Genomic DNA, 16,996 nt, shown 5'->3' on the forward strand with positions numbered 1-16,996 from the left:
AAATAATAATAATTCATAATATTAAAGTATATGCTACATAAAACGTAAATCCCTTATAATGCTAAATATATGACAGTGACGTCGAGTCTGAAAAGTGTCATTATGAAAAGGATTGTAATAGTATTTATTGTATTTTTAATATTGATATAATATAATATTACATTAATTATAATATTTGTTTGGTTTTTCAAAAAAACTATACAGATTTCATATTGATAGTAGATTAAAGAAATTAAAAAAAGAAAACTAATAAATTAATACATTAAAAAAAAAAATACATTCGAGTGTACAAATTAAATATATATTTATAATAATAATAATTAATAATAATAATAAACAATACAAAATACCACGATGGGAGTAGACGCAACGAGACTATTATTTTAAACTACTGTTTTGCATTTATAGACAAAATACCGTTCAATTAATTTCATATTAATATAAATAATTGACAAAAAAAAGAGGTGTTTTATTTTTTAGTTGCTATGTCAAGTCGTTACAGCATAGAACAAACACCACACACACACACACACACGCAAGTAATATTAATGATTATAAATAGCATAAACATCTATAAATTTGAGTCTAATAGTGTTTAGGTTGACTAGATGGATGAAGGTTGACTTGGACTAGACTAGACTGATTTTTATGACTATGCCCGAGACTAGGCTACAAGATTTCGGTTTTATATTATATTAAGAAATTTATTATTCGTATATAAAATTATACAATGTAAATATATACGTTTTAAAGGTGTTTAAATTTGTTTGGAGTTTAATTGGCTATCTTGTGCTTGTTAAATTTAATTATTATTTTTGGAAAATAGTATAAAATGATTCAAGATCGAGGGCAAATATTAAAACTATTAAAGAATTAAAAATTGAATTTTGAATTGAGTTTGTCAAAGTTTAACCATGTTTATAAACTGTGTTGGTTAATTCGGCGGATTGGCGACAGGTTTTGCTTTTAACGTATCTACACACAATAATACTATGCAGGTACAAATATCATCACAAGTATAATATTATTATGACAATATATTGTGTACCCGTGAGTATCTAAAAATTGAACTAATTATTAACTTAACACACGGCTCATAGACTAGATTTGCAATAAATATCTGTACTAAAATATACTATATTATTTATATACATATATCAATAAACTATAATAAAACTATAATACGACTATAAACAATATTAAATTGATTAGTTGCCGGCGGTGGACATCACTCGCGGCGTGCAAGCATGGTTGGGAAATATCTGACTGGTTTTGGAGTAGGTGGAGTCGGTTCGGTTTTCAAGGAGTTGACTTGACTATGAGATAGAGGGGACAACGATTAAAAAAGTGGGTAGATCCTACCCAGGTGGAGTTTGAGGAGAAATGGACTGTTAGCTAGTCAACTGTAGTTGGTAAGAGAGGTTGGGTTCAGCTTGCAAAGAGCAGGTAACCATGACACGGTTGTGAAGACCTCCGCCGGACAGCATAATTCAATAACGTTTGACTAAAATGGAATGACTAGAACGTACTCAGGACCGCATGCCACGTGGTGGCATCGGCGGTATGTAAAAATGTACAATTAAAAACTAATAACAAAATATTTGTAAGAATGAAAAATTATCGACTGGGCGATTCGAAATAACTCACATGATCTGCCAGGTTCCTAAAAAGATAATTTTCTATCTAAGCCACATCGATACGCCCAGCACCCAATTTATATTACTATATTATGTACAATATGTTTCTACATAAATAAAATATCCTCACACAATAATTGTGTAACGCTTAACTATCTACTGGCGCTGGTAAGTCCTAATTATTGGATGTTTTTGTGCTGGCAAAACTCGCGTTTGAATAGTTACCAAACAAAGACAATAATATATTATAGTTAAATGATTTGAATTCAAAATCAATATGTTACTGCGGGTTCCCAACGTTGTTCGCTACTGGAATTTTTTTTGTTTTTTTTAATTTTTTAAATATTTTTTTTGTTTACACACATACACAACCAACGGCGGCGTTTGTTTTTACTTTTTAACCCCACAATACTTATTATAGGGCCGACTGTGTTGCGTCGACTCTGGCGACTTGAACGCCCGCCGTCGGCAATTATTTTTTTAGTCGCCAAAAGAATGTGTATGATTTTTTATTTTTATTTTTATAATTTTTTTTTATTGTCGAGTCTATGTAATCACGCAGTGCCTCTGGTGCTTAATTTATACGTGCGCTCATGTACACCGACAACTATAGGTACTCAGTACATTGGGACTACTGCTAAGTTTGTTAAAACTAGATCAATTTGTGTTAAGAACCAAATTAAAATGCTATTGACTACGAATTAACCGTACATTAATTTATAAATAACCTAATATTTAACCCATATATTATACTTGTATTTCATATAAATATACATATAATTAAATTAATCTATACTTATAACTGTTTATAAATGTGCGAGAAAATATACCCTGTGATCGAGAACAAAAGAACACCATTACACCCATTAAAAATATATCCCCATATAATATTTTCAATATCTCTAACACTAGCATTATTATTTTCTATCTTAGTTATATAACTAATGAATAAACGCTATCTATAAAAACAAAAACTATAATAATATATGATTCAGTATCAAATAATAATACCTATACTAATATATCTACTATGCATATAATATTTGGTCTGAATTCATATAGGAACGTTTCTACGCGTGACTAGATTGAGTGTTACGTTAAAGCAAAACCGTCGGTTTATAAACTACTTACACATTATGTTGTGTTTTATTAATAATTATGACTAGATACTCTACAGATTGAACGACTAGTGCAGCCAATGGCCAGAGGTACAGAGGACGAGTATATAATTAGACTAGAGTAATTATCATTGACTATCATGACTAGATTATAATATTTTAAAAGTGACTAGAATTTTAAGACCTAAAGTGTATACCAAGAACAACTCTAGATTCTGCTCAGAGGCCGTATAAGCTCCACTGGATATTTAAACTATAATTAACTATTGATTGATTAATTTTTTCTATACAATTTTTTTTTTAAGTACTTTAGATATTTATTGTTTTTTTCTTATACTAGATATTTGTGTCCAGTGTTAAGACCTCTAAACAGTTAGTTCTAGTTGCCCTTATGGTTTGATCGACATTTTAAAGCTGATGTAAGACTAGAATTTAGGGAGCTTAAATGCGAACGACTAGAATAATAAGTTATTATAATAAGCCTAAAATTAAAGGAGCTAATTTAAGCATGGCTAGAAATGTATAAAGCTTAGTGCGCACAAGACTAGAATTTAGAGATCTGAGATTTAAAAGACTAGAATTTAAAAGGTTTGAAAATTGTACTCGTACAATTATTTAAAACCCAATGTAGCTAACACTAGAAATTAGGGACCTGGAGTATGCAAGACTAGAAATGAGAGCTTGGATTAGAAAATACTTAAATTTAAAGACTAGGATTGAGAGATCTATAATTTAAAGGACTAGGATTAAACGACCTACAAATTGAATGACTAGATTTTCGAGACCTAAAAATTGAATGACTAGATTTTCGAGACATACAAATTGAACGACTAGAATTTTGAGACCTACAATAAAATCAATTGACTAGAATTTGGAGATCTAAAATTTAAACGACTAGAATTTTAAGATCCTTTATTTGAACGACTAGAACTATTAGACTTATTAGTACGCGTGACTAGAATATATATATATATATAATTTTTTTTTTTTGATGAAGACTAGATTAATAAGTTATAATTTATAATGACTAAATAGTTACCTACTTAATATTATAAGATTTTGACTAGTTATGGTTGTGTGTGCGTGTAAGACGAATGCTTATATTATTATATTGTTTATAGTATTGTTGTTACCTCGAAGTTATATTACTACGTAATATACACGTGTAATAGTCTCGTTGCGGTACATCATGGATTAAACACGGCAGTCACAGGTGACCACTCTTATCACATCACGACGTTGTTATCAGCTTTGAAGGCGTTGTTGTTGTTATTGTTGGCTTCTACGGCCGCTCTCTGTAGCATGTTCTTCTTAAAGAAAACTGTTCCGCTGGTAGTGGCGGCGTCCGCGTAGCCTAATGGTGAATCTACGGAGAGGGAAGGTGACGGTTGCGACGGCGGCGGCGTCGACTCGGGCCGCTGTTCTTCCCGGTGTCTGTTGGCCTCTGCCGCGTTCTTACCGGTAGCGGCGCCGTGCCATCGGCGATGCGACGCCAAATTGGCCGGACACTGGAACACTTTGGAACACTCGGGGCACCGGTACCGGACGTGCACGATGCACTTGCACCGGTGGGCGGCCAGGGCGAAAGCGTCCGGATAAACGGTGGTGCACAACCGGCACCGGTACTCGCCGATCACGTTGGGGATTTCGGCCAGCTGCTGGCGAGCTTCGGGGGTGGCGGCCACCACGTTGAACCGGGGATCGATGTCGCCGCCGAACTCGTCGTCGTCATCGTCGGCGGCGTCCAGACCAACCGGATCTCGTGATCTACGGTCTCCCGGGTCAGCATGCCGTTCTTCCGGTTGGTTTTCGTCGCCCGCATCGTCTTCGCGTCGCCGCTTCCTGTTTTTCGGCCGCTCCGTCTTGTAGTCCGCGTCCGGACCCGTAGGCTTTTCCACGATGATCGTACCCGATACCGGCGACGACTTGTCCAGGACGCCGGTTTTGAGCGAGAAATTCAATTTTCTGGACGCCGCTTTCACCTTCTTTAGCAATTTGTCGTCGTTGCGCACGCTGTCGTCCTCGTTGCAGTTGTTGTTGTTATTGTTGTTGTTCGTACGTTTCAGTTTTTTAGACTTGGACTTGGCCTCGGACGAACTGTCGAATTGACCGCGGCGTTTCACTGGAGTGGACGCGGCCGTTTTGTTGTCGAAGAATTCTGATTGTCCGTCCACCGTCACCTGAAGCAAGGCCGTCGCCTTCACCGTGGTCATAGTGGCGTCACCGGCCCGTTGGTTCGGCTTTACGGACAAGTCCAGTGGACTACACGGCCGCGAGTGGTCATCGCCGTAGCAGCCGTCAAGCGATCGGGGCGGGATGATCGGCCACACGTGTTGCCGGAAGTCAACGGTCGGCACCTCTTGTTCGGTTTCGGTCGGCCCGTTCAAGTCGTTGTCGTCTTCGTCGTCGGCCCTCAGTAATATCCGGTGTTGCATGCGCTGCTGTTGCTCGTGCAAGAACAACTTCTCCACTAACCTGTCGTGTTGCTGTTGTCGGACCACCATGTCGTACCACGACAGGGCGGCCGCTTCCGTGGCCGACTGGCCGCTGAACGCCTGGTGTCCGTAATTATTGTTGTAACTCGTCGACATCTCGTACCAAGTGGCTGCGGTGTTGATTAGCTTGCGCTGATCGAGCGCTCGATGCACTGACACCGGCGGCCTACTGCTGGCCGACTGTCACTGAGCTTGGTCACCGGCACCCGTCGGCATCGGTTGTCGCGCCAAAAGACGGTTAGCCCCGCAGCACCGCCCTCCCGGCGACGCCGGCAGCTCATTGGCTCGCGCCCGACGTGCCCCCTGCCGCCGCGCCGCGCTACTTTGGCCGTGCACACAAACACACACAAACCGTGTACTAACGGTATCTTTTCATGTTCGTCCGGAGCGCGTGCCTGCACCACCAGCAGCCCCTGTTCCTCTGCAGCAGCAGCAGCTGCACCCGACGCGCCGACACGAGCCGCCACCGCAGCTGCAGGTTTCGCGCGATAGAACCGAATAAATTATATAACCCATTAGAGGCGGCACGCGTGCTCTGCCGGTGCAAATCACGATGTATAGGTCTGGTTTGTGAGGCAAGCGGGGGAGGGTAGGGCGGCGGAAACCCGTCGAACGTAATGTACAGCGACAGACAGCTGATCGCGAAAGGTCTGCGCACACTGTGCCGAGACTTGGTGTACTGTAAATACTCACAAGAGTAAGTACCGTTTCTGGAGAAAGGGTTTTCGGATGTTCACACTTAGTTTATAGATCATATTTTACCGTACTCGCGAAAGGATGAACAACTAAACGCTGTATAAGATACATATAATTATTATAGTATTATGGTCTATTAGTATAACGACCGAATTTAACAAAAAATACAAACGGTTTTGTGAAATTGGTCGGTTAAACATATTATTTATTTTCATTGGCTTCGACTTGAAGCTGAGAAGGTATTGTTTTAATGATGACGTGTTCTTATTTAAAAAATGAAATACTTAAGACTATTGGCCTAAAAATTAGTCTAAAGGTAGATCTAGTGTGGCACTAGCAATATTTATTCAAAATATTAAGTAAATATTTGTTTTATTAAGAAAACCCTGCCCCCCACAAGTTATATAAAAGTAAAAATCCTACCATAAAACATAGTAATTCTTATACAATTGTATATTGCCACTTGTTGATATAATATATATTACGATTTCTAAATTTTAAAATATTTGTTGTAAATAAAACATGTATAGAAAACGTGTATACATTCAAAATTTTCAATAAATTATTCTCAACCTAAAAAGTTGATCAACTACATAGTACATACTTACCATATTTTTAAAAAAGTTCAAAATGTTTAAGTAGTAATGTTGTTCTGTTGAGAAATGTATAAAAAAATCTTTTAAGTCATAATAATTCCTAAAGACTTTGTGACGTTTAAACCCAAATATGGCTCGTCCCCACCACTGTTCTGTCTTTTTATTTATTTAATTTAACGGGTAGGAATCATTTGTTTTGGTTGCTTGTGTTTAGAATTTGTCTGAAATTTGTATTACCTAATATAAACATCATATAATTATTTTACAAAGTACATAATTTTGGTTCAAACTACAATCTGATTTATAATAACTAGTTTATACGAGTATTGTGAATATTTGATAAATATTAAACAATTTAAAGTAAAACAATTTTGACGATTTATTCTTTTTGTAATTCTTACAGAAAATATAAATATATTTGTAATTATTCGGTATTATTCCGCATTTTCTAGACTTAAGCCATTGGGATTTATCTGTTTTTGAAAATGTTTTCATGGCCCCTACATAGTGTGTCAACTGATCAAGTGAACTATCCTGCAAATGACACGTAACAACAATTATAAACACGACTATTATTATATAATATAAATGCCGTGAAGTAAGAAAACTAATAAGTCATAAGACGGGAGAGAATATTTCAAGAACTTTTCATTTATAAGTTCTACATAATTATTACCGTCCAACGTCAGACCAAGCAACAACAATAGATATTAGCGTTGCATGGCGGGCGATGCCGTATTTTTAAGGAAAACTTAAAATTAATATTCCAGAAATTGACAACGACGCCGGACACGGTGTGTACATAATATAAATAGTAAAGTTTTAATATTAATAAATATCCGGTACCGAAACTTTTGCAATTTGAGTATAATAATAACCACATCATTCGCTGTGTAGTATTCTTGGAAGTACACAATAAAAAAAATATAGCTGAACCGCCGAACTTTATCAAAGAAAAGTATTATTTATAAATATTATCATACCAATAAATACATATAATTTGATTCGTCTATACAAACTGCGCAAAAAAATTAAACGCAATAATGTACTAATCAAAAGTAAGGTTACCAGAACCGACGAGGTTTCATCCAGGAAAATAGTATAGGATAACTCAGGAGAACCAGTCGAAGTGCTACAAGTGGTAGGCTCGTGTGTTTCTAAATCTCAGGCATTAACGGGTTTGCGGTGTGCAAGTTTACCTAAGGGCGACTAATTGGTGAAGAAAAACACTGATCTCCGAATGTCTTTTGTATTTGAAAACAAGTAATAGCAAATTGTATTAAGAAAAAAAAATGTTTGTGTGATTCATAGTATGTAATTTGTATATATATATATATATATATATTATATACAGATACAATTATATTATATAATGATTTTAAAGTTTTTTAAAACCCATTTCTGTAAGTAGATATTATATTTATTGAGTTAAATGCATTAAGGCTGAATGATAAAAATACATTTGTCGAGAAAAGAGAGGCGACGCTGATTGAGGGCTTGTAATATAATAATAATATTATGTGTCTATATTCTGATTTCTATATTTTATACAATAATAATGAACCAAATAAACGTTTCTTAATTGATTAACCGCCTTATACGGTGCGGTTGAACCTAACCGAATTCGATTCGTCCCAGCAGAAAATCGACACTAATGGCCTACAGGGACCGATAGTATTAATTGTATGTATATATATGTAGTTTTAAAAAACGACTAAAACTTAAGCGTCGTTTGTTGAATTGGTTTCTCACGCCCACCCGTCAAAAGTATATATATATATGAATGTATATATTAATGTATATATACATACATTATATACACCACAGAGGGTGAGCAGAAACGACTATTTTTTTTTATTTTAACGCACCCTCCAATCCCTACAAATCCGTTACACGTTTATTTGATATATAATTCCAACCCACCCCCCTCCCCACCCCCTTCTTTGACCGGGACTTGTCATATTATATTGTCACCGTGGAGTTGGCTGGCATCAGTATTTTTGCGAGGGCGCTTTCAAAAGCCCATATGGTACATAATAATATATAAATGCACGTGTATAATAAAATCCCATTGGACTAGATTTTCGAACTCGGCCAAACTGTTTTTAATGCGAACGTTGTTGGTATTAAATCGAGGGTACATTTTGTATGACTCGTCAAACGCATAATTTTATATCAGCAGGACTGGCGGCACCCGCAAAGTACTATAGTAGTAGTAGTAGTATACTAGCTATATCATTCGCAGCACTCTATACACATGCTAATGTAGTATACAAACAACCACCTAACCTAACCTAAGCAAAAAAAAAACCCTTCCAACCATCTTACAAACACTTTGTAGTGAACGGCTCAAAAGCTGAAATCGAGAGACCGTTCAAGATGTACACAAATTCCCGAGTTGGTTAACAGGAATAGAAAATAGAACCAAATATAGAAATATTGAAAAGTTTGGGTTTTCCATTTTCAACTTATGGTTAAAGCAAAAATAACAATAACAAGTTCTTCAGAAAAAATGTAAAATTTTATTTTTTTTTATTTAAAAAAATAAAACATGTCTTGGTATAATTTTGTTTCGCATATTTTGAGAGTAAAAAAATGAATAATGTGCAAATAAAATTAAAAATTATATTACACATTATTTTTTTCAAAATTTGAAGAAAAAAAATTCATTACTAAAAAAAAAATAGAAATAAATTTCGGTTAGGTCTTATATTTAGACAAATAGAACTGTAGCATTTTACAAATACAATTTTTTTAGTTTTATTATTTGTTTTTTTGTTTTATGGAAAACAAAGTGATTTTGGCCATATTTTATTTTATTATTTGTATTTCTGATCGGTTGAATTTGCTTGCATGATACTACCATATTGTTACACATATTTTAGGGAGTACACATCTGTATATATAAAAATGAATGTCTGTCTGTTTGTTTGTCCTTTATATATAAGTACACCATTCATCCGATCGCCATGAAACTTTGGGAAGTTGTTGAGTACACTCCCGCGAACCTAACTGGCATAGTATATTTTGAAAATTCCACCCCTAAGGGTGGTCTTAAGCACGAACTTTGTACTTTAAATACGAAATGTAAATAAATTTAATGTTTGTACTCATGGTAACCCAAAATAAACACTTGGTTTATAACCGTGGTAACCACGGTACTCGAGCAAATGGTAGGTGATGGTTAAAGAAACAGGCCGATTCTATGTACCACGATTTTGGGCAAGCTTTTAACTGTTGGAACGGGTTCTGGCCGGGACCCTTGAGTAAGAAGAGGACATAACAACCGAAAAAAGTGTCACAAAAACTAATTTCTAGCTCTTAATACCTAAAATTAAACCTAAAAAAAAAACGTCCAACCCCCTTTCCAGGGGCGGGCGGTTGTCAATATTTGGGTTTTATGGCATGCGTGCATAGAACCATGCTTAATCAATGTTCTATAAAAAACAATTTTTTTTCTGTTTTCCCCGATTTTCGGGTCAAAGAGGTTGATTTTTTTCTACTGAAAAAAACTAAAAATACTTATTACAAAGTTATCGTGACTTTAGACAAGAAATAGATCACATCTTTATAAAACCAATACTTTCTCAGCAATCGCGTCGAAGCTAAAAAAAAACTGTAATAGAATAAAACTATTTGATTTCGGTCAAACGAATGGGAAACAATTTGTGCATCTTTGCGCTTTATTGATGGTATTAAGTAACTGTTTGACGACAGTGTAGTCTCCCATAGGTATATATTATATTATATTATATTGAATAGGTATTAATTAATCGTTAAAGATTCAAGGGAAATTCAATGCTGTCCCGCTTAGGTTATATATTTTTTTTTTTTTGTCACCCGGACTTTTTCAAAATATCCGTTGGGTCCCTCTCAACTTATGTGCTGGTAACACACATATAGGATGCGTGTACTCGTGTAACAATGTGTTACCTATGGGAATAGTATACAGTGTGTGTGTAAACTTCCTTAGCGACGGGATGCCATCGAACTGCAACGCAATGCATTCGGGTCTACAACCTATTTAGCCTATACACGACACGGTCATGGTGGTATGTTGTGTGTGTTTTACATGACGGATAGCGCAATAGGTACACAATATATTTATACTACACTGTTTTTTATTGTGTCATGTTGGCATATTGTATATTATTATGTTTACAGTGCTTGTCGCGACCGTTCAGTTCAAGTGGCCTACTCTGTGCAAGTAGAAGTTACTCAAAAAAGAAAAAAAACATGTATATAATATTCTTTATTATTATTATTTTGTAACGCGTATAAAAAAATATTGTCATTGATAATTAAAAATCGATGCGGGCCCTTGTGTGTATATTAGACGTACACCCGTCTGGCGCCTATTATAACTTAGCCCTACTGCACACAAAGGCCCTATGACAACTAACGGTGGTCCGTTAGGTACCTCTTACAATAAACACACAAGATGTCCAGCAGAGATAGCTTAGGTCCTAATCGTTGTTATAAGTTAGCAAATTCGAAATAGTTACTTAGATGAGTATCTAGTCGAGAAGGTAATTTTCAATAATTATTAGCTGTCGCCTATAAATCATATAAAACCGGAACCACTATTAAAAATAATATGTTGTAGTAACCCTTTGAGACCATTACAATGGGCGCTTTTTAAATTATCTGTGTCACAATTTATCTAGAGTCGAGATAGAACGGTTTAACTGAAAATCAAAACATGCGTCAACATTTAAATAAACGTCAAAATAAAAAAAAAAATGATTTTTACACCATTTCTGACGGGGAAAATATCCAAAAACGTTATTTTACACGCTCCTATTATACTCAAAGGTCACTAACAACGTTATAGCAAGTTGCTGTGATCATCTCTTGTCTGGAGGCATGTCCGTTTTATAGCTTTACAATTATACATATTATTATTTTATACCAGGTAGTTAACACAATGTAGGCGTCGAATGCACGAAAAACCGCATTTCGACCACCGGCCAATTCCGCAGCAGCTGTCTGGAACGCAGACTCATTATACCGATATAATATACACAACCAAGGCGCAATCAACCGTTCTATTCACATGTCGTTTCAGCGCATTTAATATGATATTTTATAGATAATAAAGTTATACACACGGCGCAATAGTAAGTCCAATTTGTAAACGAATGCGGACGAGTAAAGGCGCTGGAGAAAACTTGGGGAAAAACAGCGTTATACGAGCAATACATTTTCAGGTTCGATCCGAGCTATATGGGATGCATATTATATAATACAATTAACAAAAAAAAAATGTTCGCAGTCGAGAATAAGCTATGACGGTTTTACTGCAATGTACAATCAGGCGCGCGTCTGAAAACATTGCAAATAAGAAAAACACTGGCAAGTACGAAATTGTGTGGATAAAAATATTGGTTTTAAAAATAATATATACTATACAGTAGGACGTGAGTAAGCTTGTCGATGTGTCTTTGGGGTGATCTCAAAAACTATTTCAATGGTAATATAAGTAAATATAAACAATTTAATTTTATTGATTAGCTCCGGTTCGTATCTGAGAAGGTATTGTTTTTACAATTATGTGTTTGTAGTTATTTTATTCTTTGTGTCGCTGAACCGAATTTGTTCATATAGCAACTCGTGTAGATCAGAAATTGAACCTAAATGGCACCTTTTGAGGCCGAACATTTAAAAAATTCACCCCTACCCCTTCAAAATCGAGAAAATAAACAAAAAATGTACATAGGTACTTGTACTTGTACTTGTACGACGTGCCACAACTTTTTTTTAAAAACAATCAAATCAATTCCAAATTTTGTATGATATAAATATTCTTCAAATAAAGAGCTATCAAAAAACGTTGTCAAACCAAAAAAAGTATGAACATTTATTTTTCTAGAAAGGGTGAAAACTTTTTCTTTATTTATCTATTTCGAGCGAAGTCATGGAACTTACGGTTTGAAAATTAGACTAAAGGTCCGCATAGATGGAGCTATAACATAATACAATTTTTTTTTTCAACACCCGTAGTTAACTTTTTTATGTAAAGCAAAAATCAAAAAACAAGGTTTGAAATTAAACTTTAAACGTATGTTTAAGTTGTCATAAGTGAGTTAATAAACAGCCAAGTATTTTATAAATATGTATTTTTATTATGATGTTAATTGCGATATGTATACAGGTAACAATAAATTATTATGACTATTTTTTTAAGTTAGTGGCAAATATTATGTAGTTTTATAAAAAAAATTAAACAAAATTGGTTATCGACCAGTCAATATTATTCTTACAATTAATTTAGAACGAAATAAATGCATCTTCTCCATAATAATTCACCCTGTATACATTATAGGCCGTATCTTAATAAACGACTGAGGGGGTGTGCGATAACGTGGATTTAAAATTTCAAGCTAACGTATTTCGAATAAAAATTCCATCAAAGTTTCAAAATCTGAATATCATGAATCATGATCTGATTTGTTAGAAGAAGGAAAGAATGTATAGTTATAATAAACATACGTCATACGCGTTATTCAAACATAATAATTTTAGTAGTGTAGAATTTTGTTATTAAAAAAAATAGAAAAACATCTGTTTTTAAATTAACAAAATATGATTTCAAATTAAAATGCCTTTTCGATGAACGTTCACGCTACCCTTCTCCTATATCGGTAGTCTTTTCCAGCACATCCATAAGTTTTCGACTTGAAAGTAAGCGAATAAATGTTAAATGTCGTTCTTTTTTTTAATTCCTATAAATGTATTAGAATTATTAAAATACCGTCGGCTACATTTTATTTCAAACCGTTACCGTGCGATTCACACTTTTATCTATTGTAACTATAAAATAGATCAAAGGGTGGTAAAGCCCTTTGCCCACGTCCCTGGATCCGCACCTGCACCATATTATATATATTAATGTAACGGAAATGATAATACTGTGCTACATCGTTTCCTCTTCTCTTTGTACCGTGTGCGTGTACACTACCGGACGACGACGACGTCTATGATGTTATGATGATGATTATAATAAAAAACCATTTTTAAAAAAAGAGACATTCGATTTCGTTTTCCGTTTCATATCCCGTATCGGCTTACTTGGTCACCGCTCGGCAGGTGGTAATCCATATATATTATATTAATACTACTATGTTCGGTTGCAGTATATTAATATAATATGTATGGACTATATTATTATTATGAACTATAGTATACCCAATACGTATTCGGTTGTGTGTATTATAGAAAACGATATCGTAGAACTCGTGTTGTACCGCACCGTTTGATCGTCAAAAGTAAAAAAAAAAGAAATAGTTATTATAATATGACACACAATGTGGAGAAGAGGAGAAAACGAAGCACCATATCATGTGAGATTGTAACTACCTAGCTTCCCAAAGGCAAATTACTTTTGGATAACCTTTTCTTGGTAAGGATAAAATCGAAGACATTGGAACAAAAGAAAGACTGAGATTTGCAAAGGACTTTGGACTATTCAACGCACAGAGTTATTAAACTGAGCAGGACATAGGCGTAATAGGCTACATGAAATAAAACTTCGGTGAGAGGGTGTGCACAAATGACCTACAGGTCTGAGTGCATGATCACTTCTTGGGCCCACCCACTAACCAACTAAAATTAAAAGTACAACTAATATGATACACAATATTACTATCCGTTAGGTAATAATATAAAACTGACCAAGTAGTACCTACTCGCCTGATGACATTATTCTTATCCGGAAGAGTAGTTTATCAGTTCCAAACATAATTATTATTTGAATGAAAAGTTATTTAAATAGTTTACAAGTGCTTTGTTTTAAGTAATAATTTTTTAAAACATTAATTTGTATAAATATAATGTATAGGTATTAAATTTGTCTGAGGTACTATCAGAAATTCGGACAAATGAAATACCGTTAATTGACGGTGATCAATATGTATTGTGAATATCTTTGGGATTAAAAAAAAATGTAAAAATAGACAGAGGAAATGACCTGTGCGGCATGAGGGGGCGCGAATCCGTATAGTTGTGCACCGGGCTGTCTGCAGTACCTACAATATCATTATTGTTACTATATTATTTTGTATATAGAATATCGGATGTAACATCTCTTATGTGTACATTATTATGTCTCGGCCGGATATTGCCGGGGGTCGCCCCTATGCCCTTCTCCTGTTCTACTCGGCTTATGTATAGAGGCGATCGTCTACACGTTTTAGGTTTGGATACGTCGTGGATTCCGATGTCTCCGCGCATATTGTTGTTTCCGCCAAAGGCCATATGTCGCCTTGTAGTAATTTTGATGAAAAGAGCAGGTCTGAGGGAGAGGAGAGAGAGAGAGAGGAGAGAGAGAGAGAGAGAGAGAGAGAGAAAATATGATATTTACTGTTATTTTTTATACTGCAATAAACACTTAACGGCAAACGCGAAGACCGTCGAAGGCATTCTTTGGCGAATAACTCAATTACAGCTCGGCAATCGCATTCCACGCAAAAGCAACTATTATTTCTTAGGGCTAAACTGCGAAATTTACACTTTATATCTATATATACATGCACTTCGCGATTGAGCGTGAAATAGTCTATGTTAAATCATTCGAGGGTCTATTGAATACCCTATATAAAGTCCGGTACTTGTGAACTGAACGTTACACTAATATAATGGTAGTGAACATACTTTCGGGCGTTCAACCCTCGACGGATAATGATTTACCGCATTCGAACGACAGTGGTTTCCGCCAAACAATTAAGCGCACAAGCCGTGCACCGCGGCTACAGCTTGGGGGTGAGTATATTACAACAATAATAATAATAATATGTACACCGAATAGTATGTTGGGTCTAAGCGGTCATGGTAATATTTGTTATTAAAGGCTTAATACTTTTGGTAACACTAAAAGAAACTGCTAAATATCGCTACATTTGACTTCAACGACAATGACAAGGCATAGCCTTTAGTGAAAGAGAATACTTATGGCATAACAAATATAAAAACAAATAAAGAAATCGATTCTACCTCCTTTTATACTGTATTGACCGTTATATTTTACTGTATAATTTTAAGATGAAAAATGTGTTCATTTTTAAGGTGTTTTTTCTCGATTTTGAGGAAAAGGGTGAAATGATTTTCTTTTTGGCTTTATAAACGACTTTGGGTGATATAATGACACTTTCAGATAAACATTTCGATCGAGACGATTTCTTATTACATTGTTATTTTCGCTTTCTATGAAATGAAAAGTATTTGACTATGCGTCCTATCCTTCATAGGAAGTTATTCAAACAGTATAATTGTTTTTGCTGTGTTCAATACTTCAATACATTATCCTTTAAAATAAACAATAATTTGATATTAACCGAACCCTTAATTTCACAATTGACATAAACATAGGAGAATTGCAAATTATAATTAGTAAAAAATATACCCATCAAATGGGACATTGTGTAGTTTCAATAACTTATTTTATATTGTTTATCTGTGTATTTTACTAGGTATAATGTTATTATAATATAATTTTAATGTTAATGCCAATAATGGAGAGCAGGTTAAATTATGTACTTCTGTTCGAAAAAATACATTTTGTCCAAATAAAAAAAAACAAACAATTTAGGTAAACAAACTATTACCTGCGTTATGCTTAAAAAAACAAACATACTTATTCAACTTTTTATGTCCGGCCATTAGGGCAAGAAGTTTAAATTATTTTGGATTACCGTGAAAGGGAAGGTTTGACCAGCTACTTTTAGTAACACTTTTAGTGTTTGCATTTGTACTTCTTTGTAAGGGTTTATTGTGAGTATTGATTATGACTATGACCATGTAGTTGGCACAACTAGATAATGTCAAAAAGGATTTTTGACCAGTATTTTTTTTTTTTTGAGCAATCATATAATTAGACATGTTTGTTAACCGACTACGTACAAATCCAAATACCAACTCATACCCAAACGGTTAACCGTCCGACATCGTGCCATAATTATCGCTGCCTTTTTGTCTTTTTTTGTATTATTTAGCTCCTAAGAAATGGTTCTTTTTTTAACAGTAGCGTTTAATGATATTTTTCATTATTGTTTTTTTACATCGACAAAAAGTTTAAAATCAACAAAAAAAAACCCATATAACCTTAACCGAAGAAGCGTAAAGTGAGATGATAAGTTGTTGAACTTTTAGTTAAGCATATTTCAGTGGAATTTGCATAAAATTTAGATAATGAAAAATCAGACCGTCTTTATTATTACTTTACTGCTTTTACACAACAGACTGCGTGTTATACTATACTGTTTATTACGGGTTTTCTCAAACGCTTCATAGTGTATATTATTTATATATATATATATATAGTTTGATTAGTCGGTTATTATGAAACGCCAAAAGTTTTTCGGTGGGTTAGGTGATACGATGGGTGGGGGGAGTTCTGACTGCTATGCCACGTAATATAAATTACGGATTGCAATTAATAAAGGTATACAGTGTAGGTA

The 16,996-nt window shown here is 34.8% G+C and overlaps 1 protein-coding gene across 1 annotated transcript; it reads right to left on the reverse strand.

The window, feature by feature from the left end:
• Positions 1-1,101: 1,101 nt before the first annotated feature.
• On the reverse strand, positions 1,102-5,416 carry LOC126844379 (uncharacterized). Its single transcript, XM_050582527.1, has one exon. It carries the CDS (start codon positions 5,344-5,346, stop codon positions 3,982-3,984), a length of 1,365 nt encoding a protein of 454 aa, XP_050438484.1. The 5' UTR covers positions 5,347-5,416; the 3' UTR covers positions 1,102-3,981.
• Positions 5,417-16,996: the final 11,580 nt, after the last annotated feature.

The sequence above is a fragment of the Adelges cooleyi genome, unplaced genomic scaffold (assembly GCF_023614345.1).
Source record: "Adelges cooleyi isolate 19-005CV unplaced genomic scaffold, UGA_ACOO_1.1 ACOO_flye_CR_arks_rails_tigmint_CR_PRNA_651, whole genome shotgun sequence".
Lineage (NCBI taxonomy): Eukaryota > Metazoa > Arthropoda > Insecta > Hemiptera > Adelgidae > Adelges > Adelges cooleyi.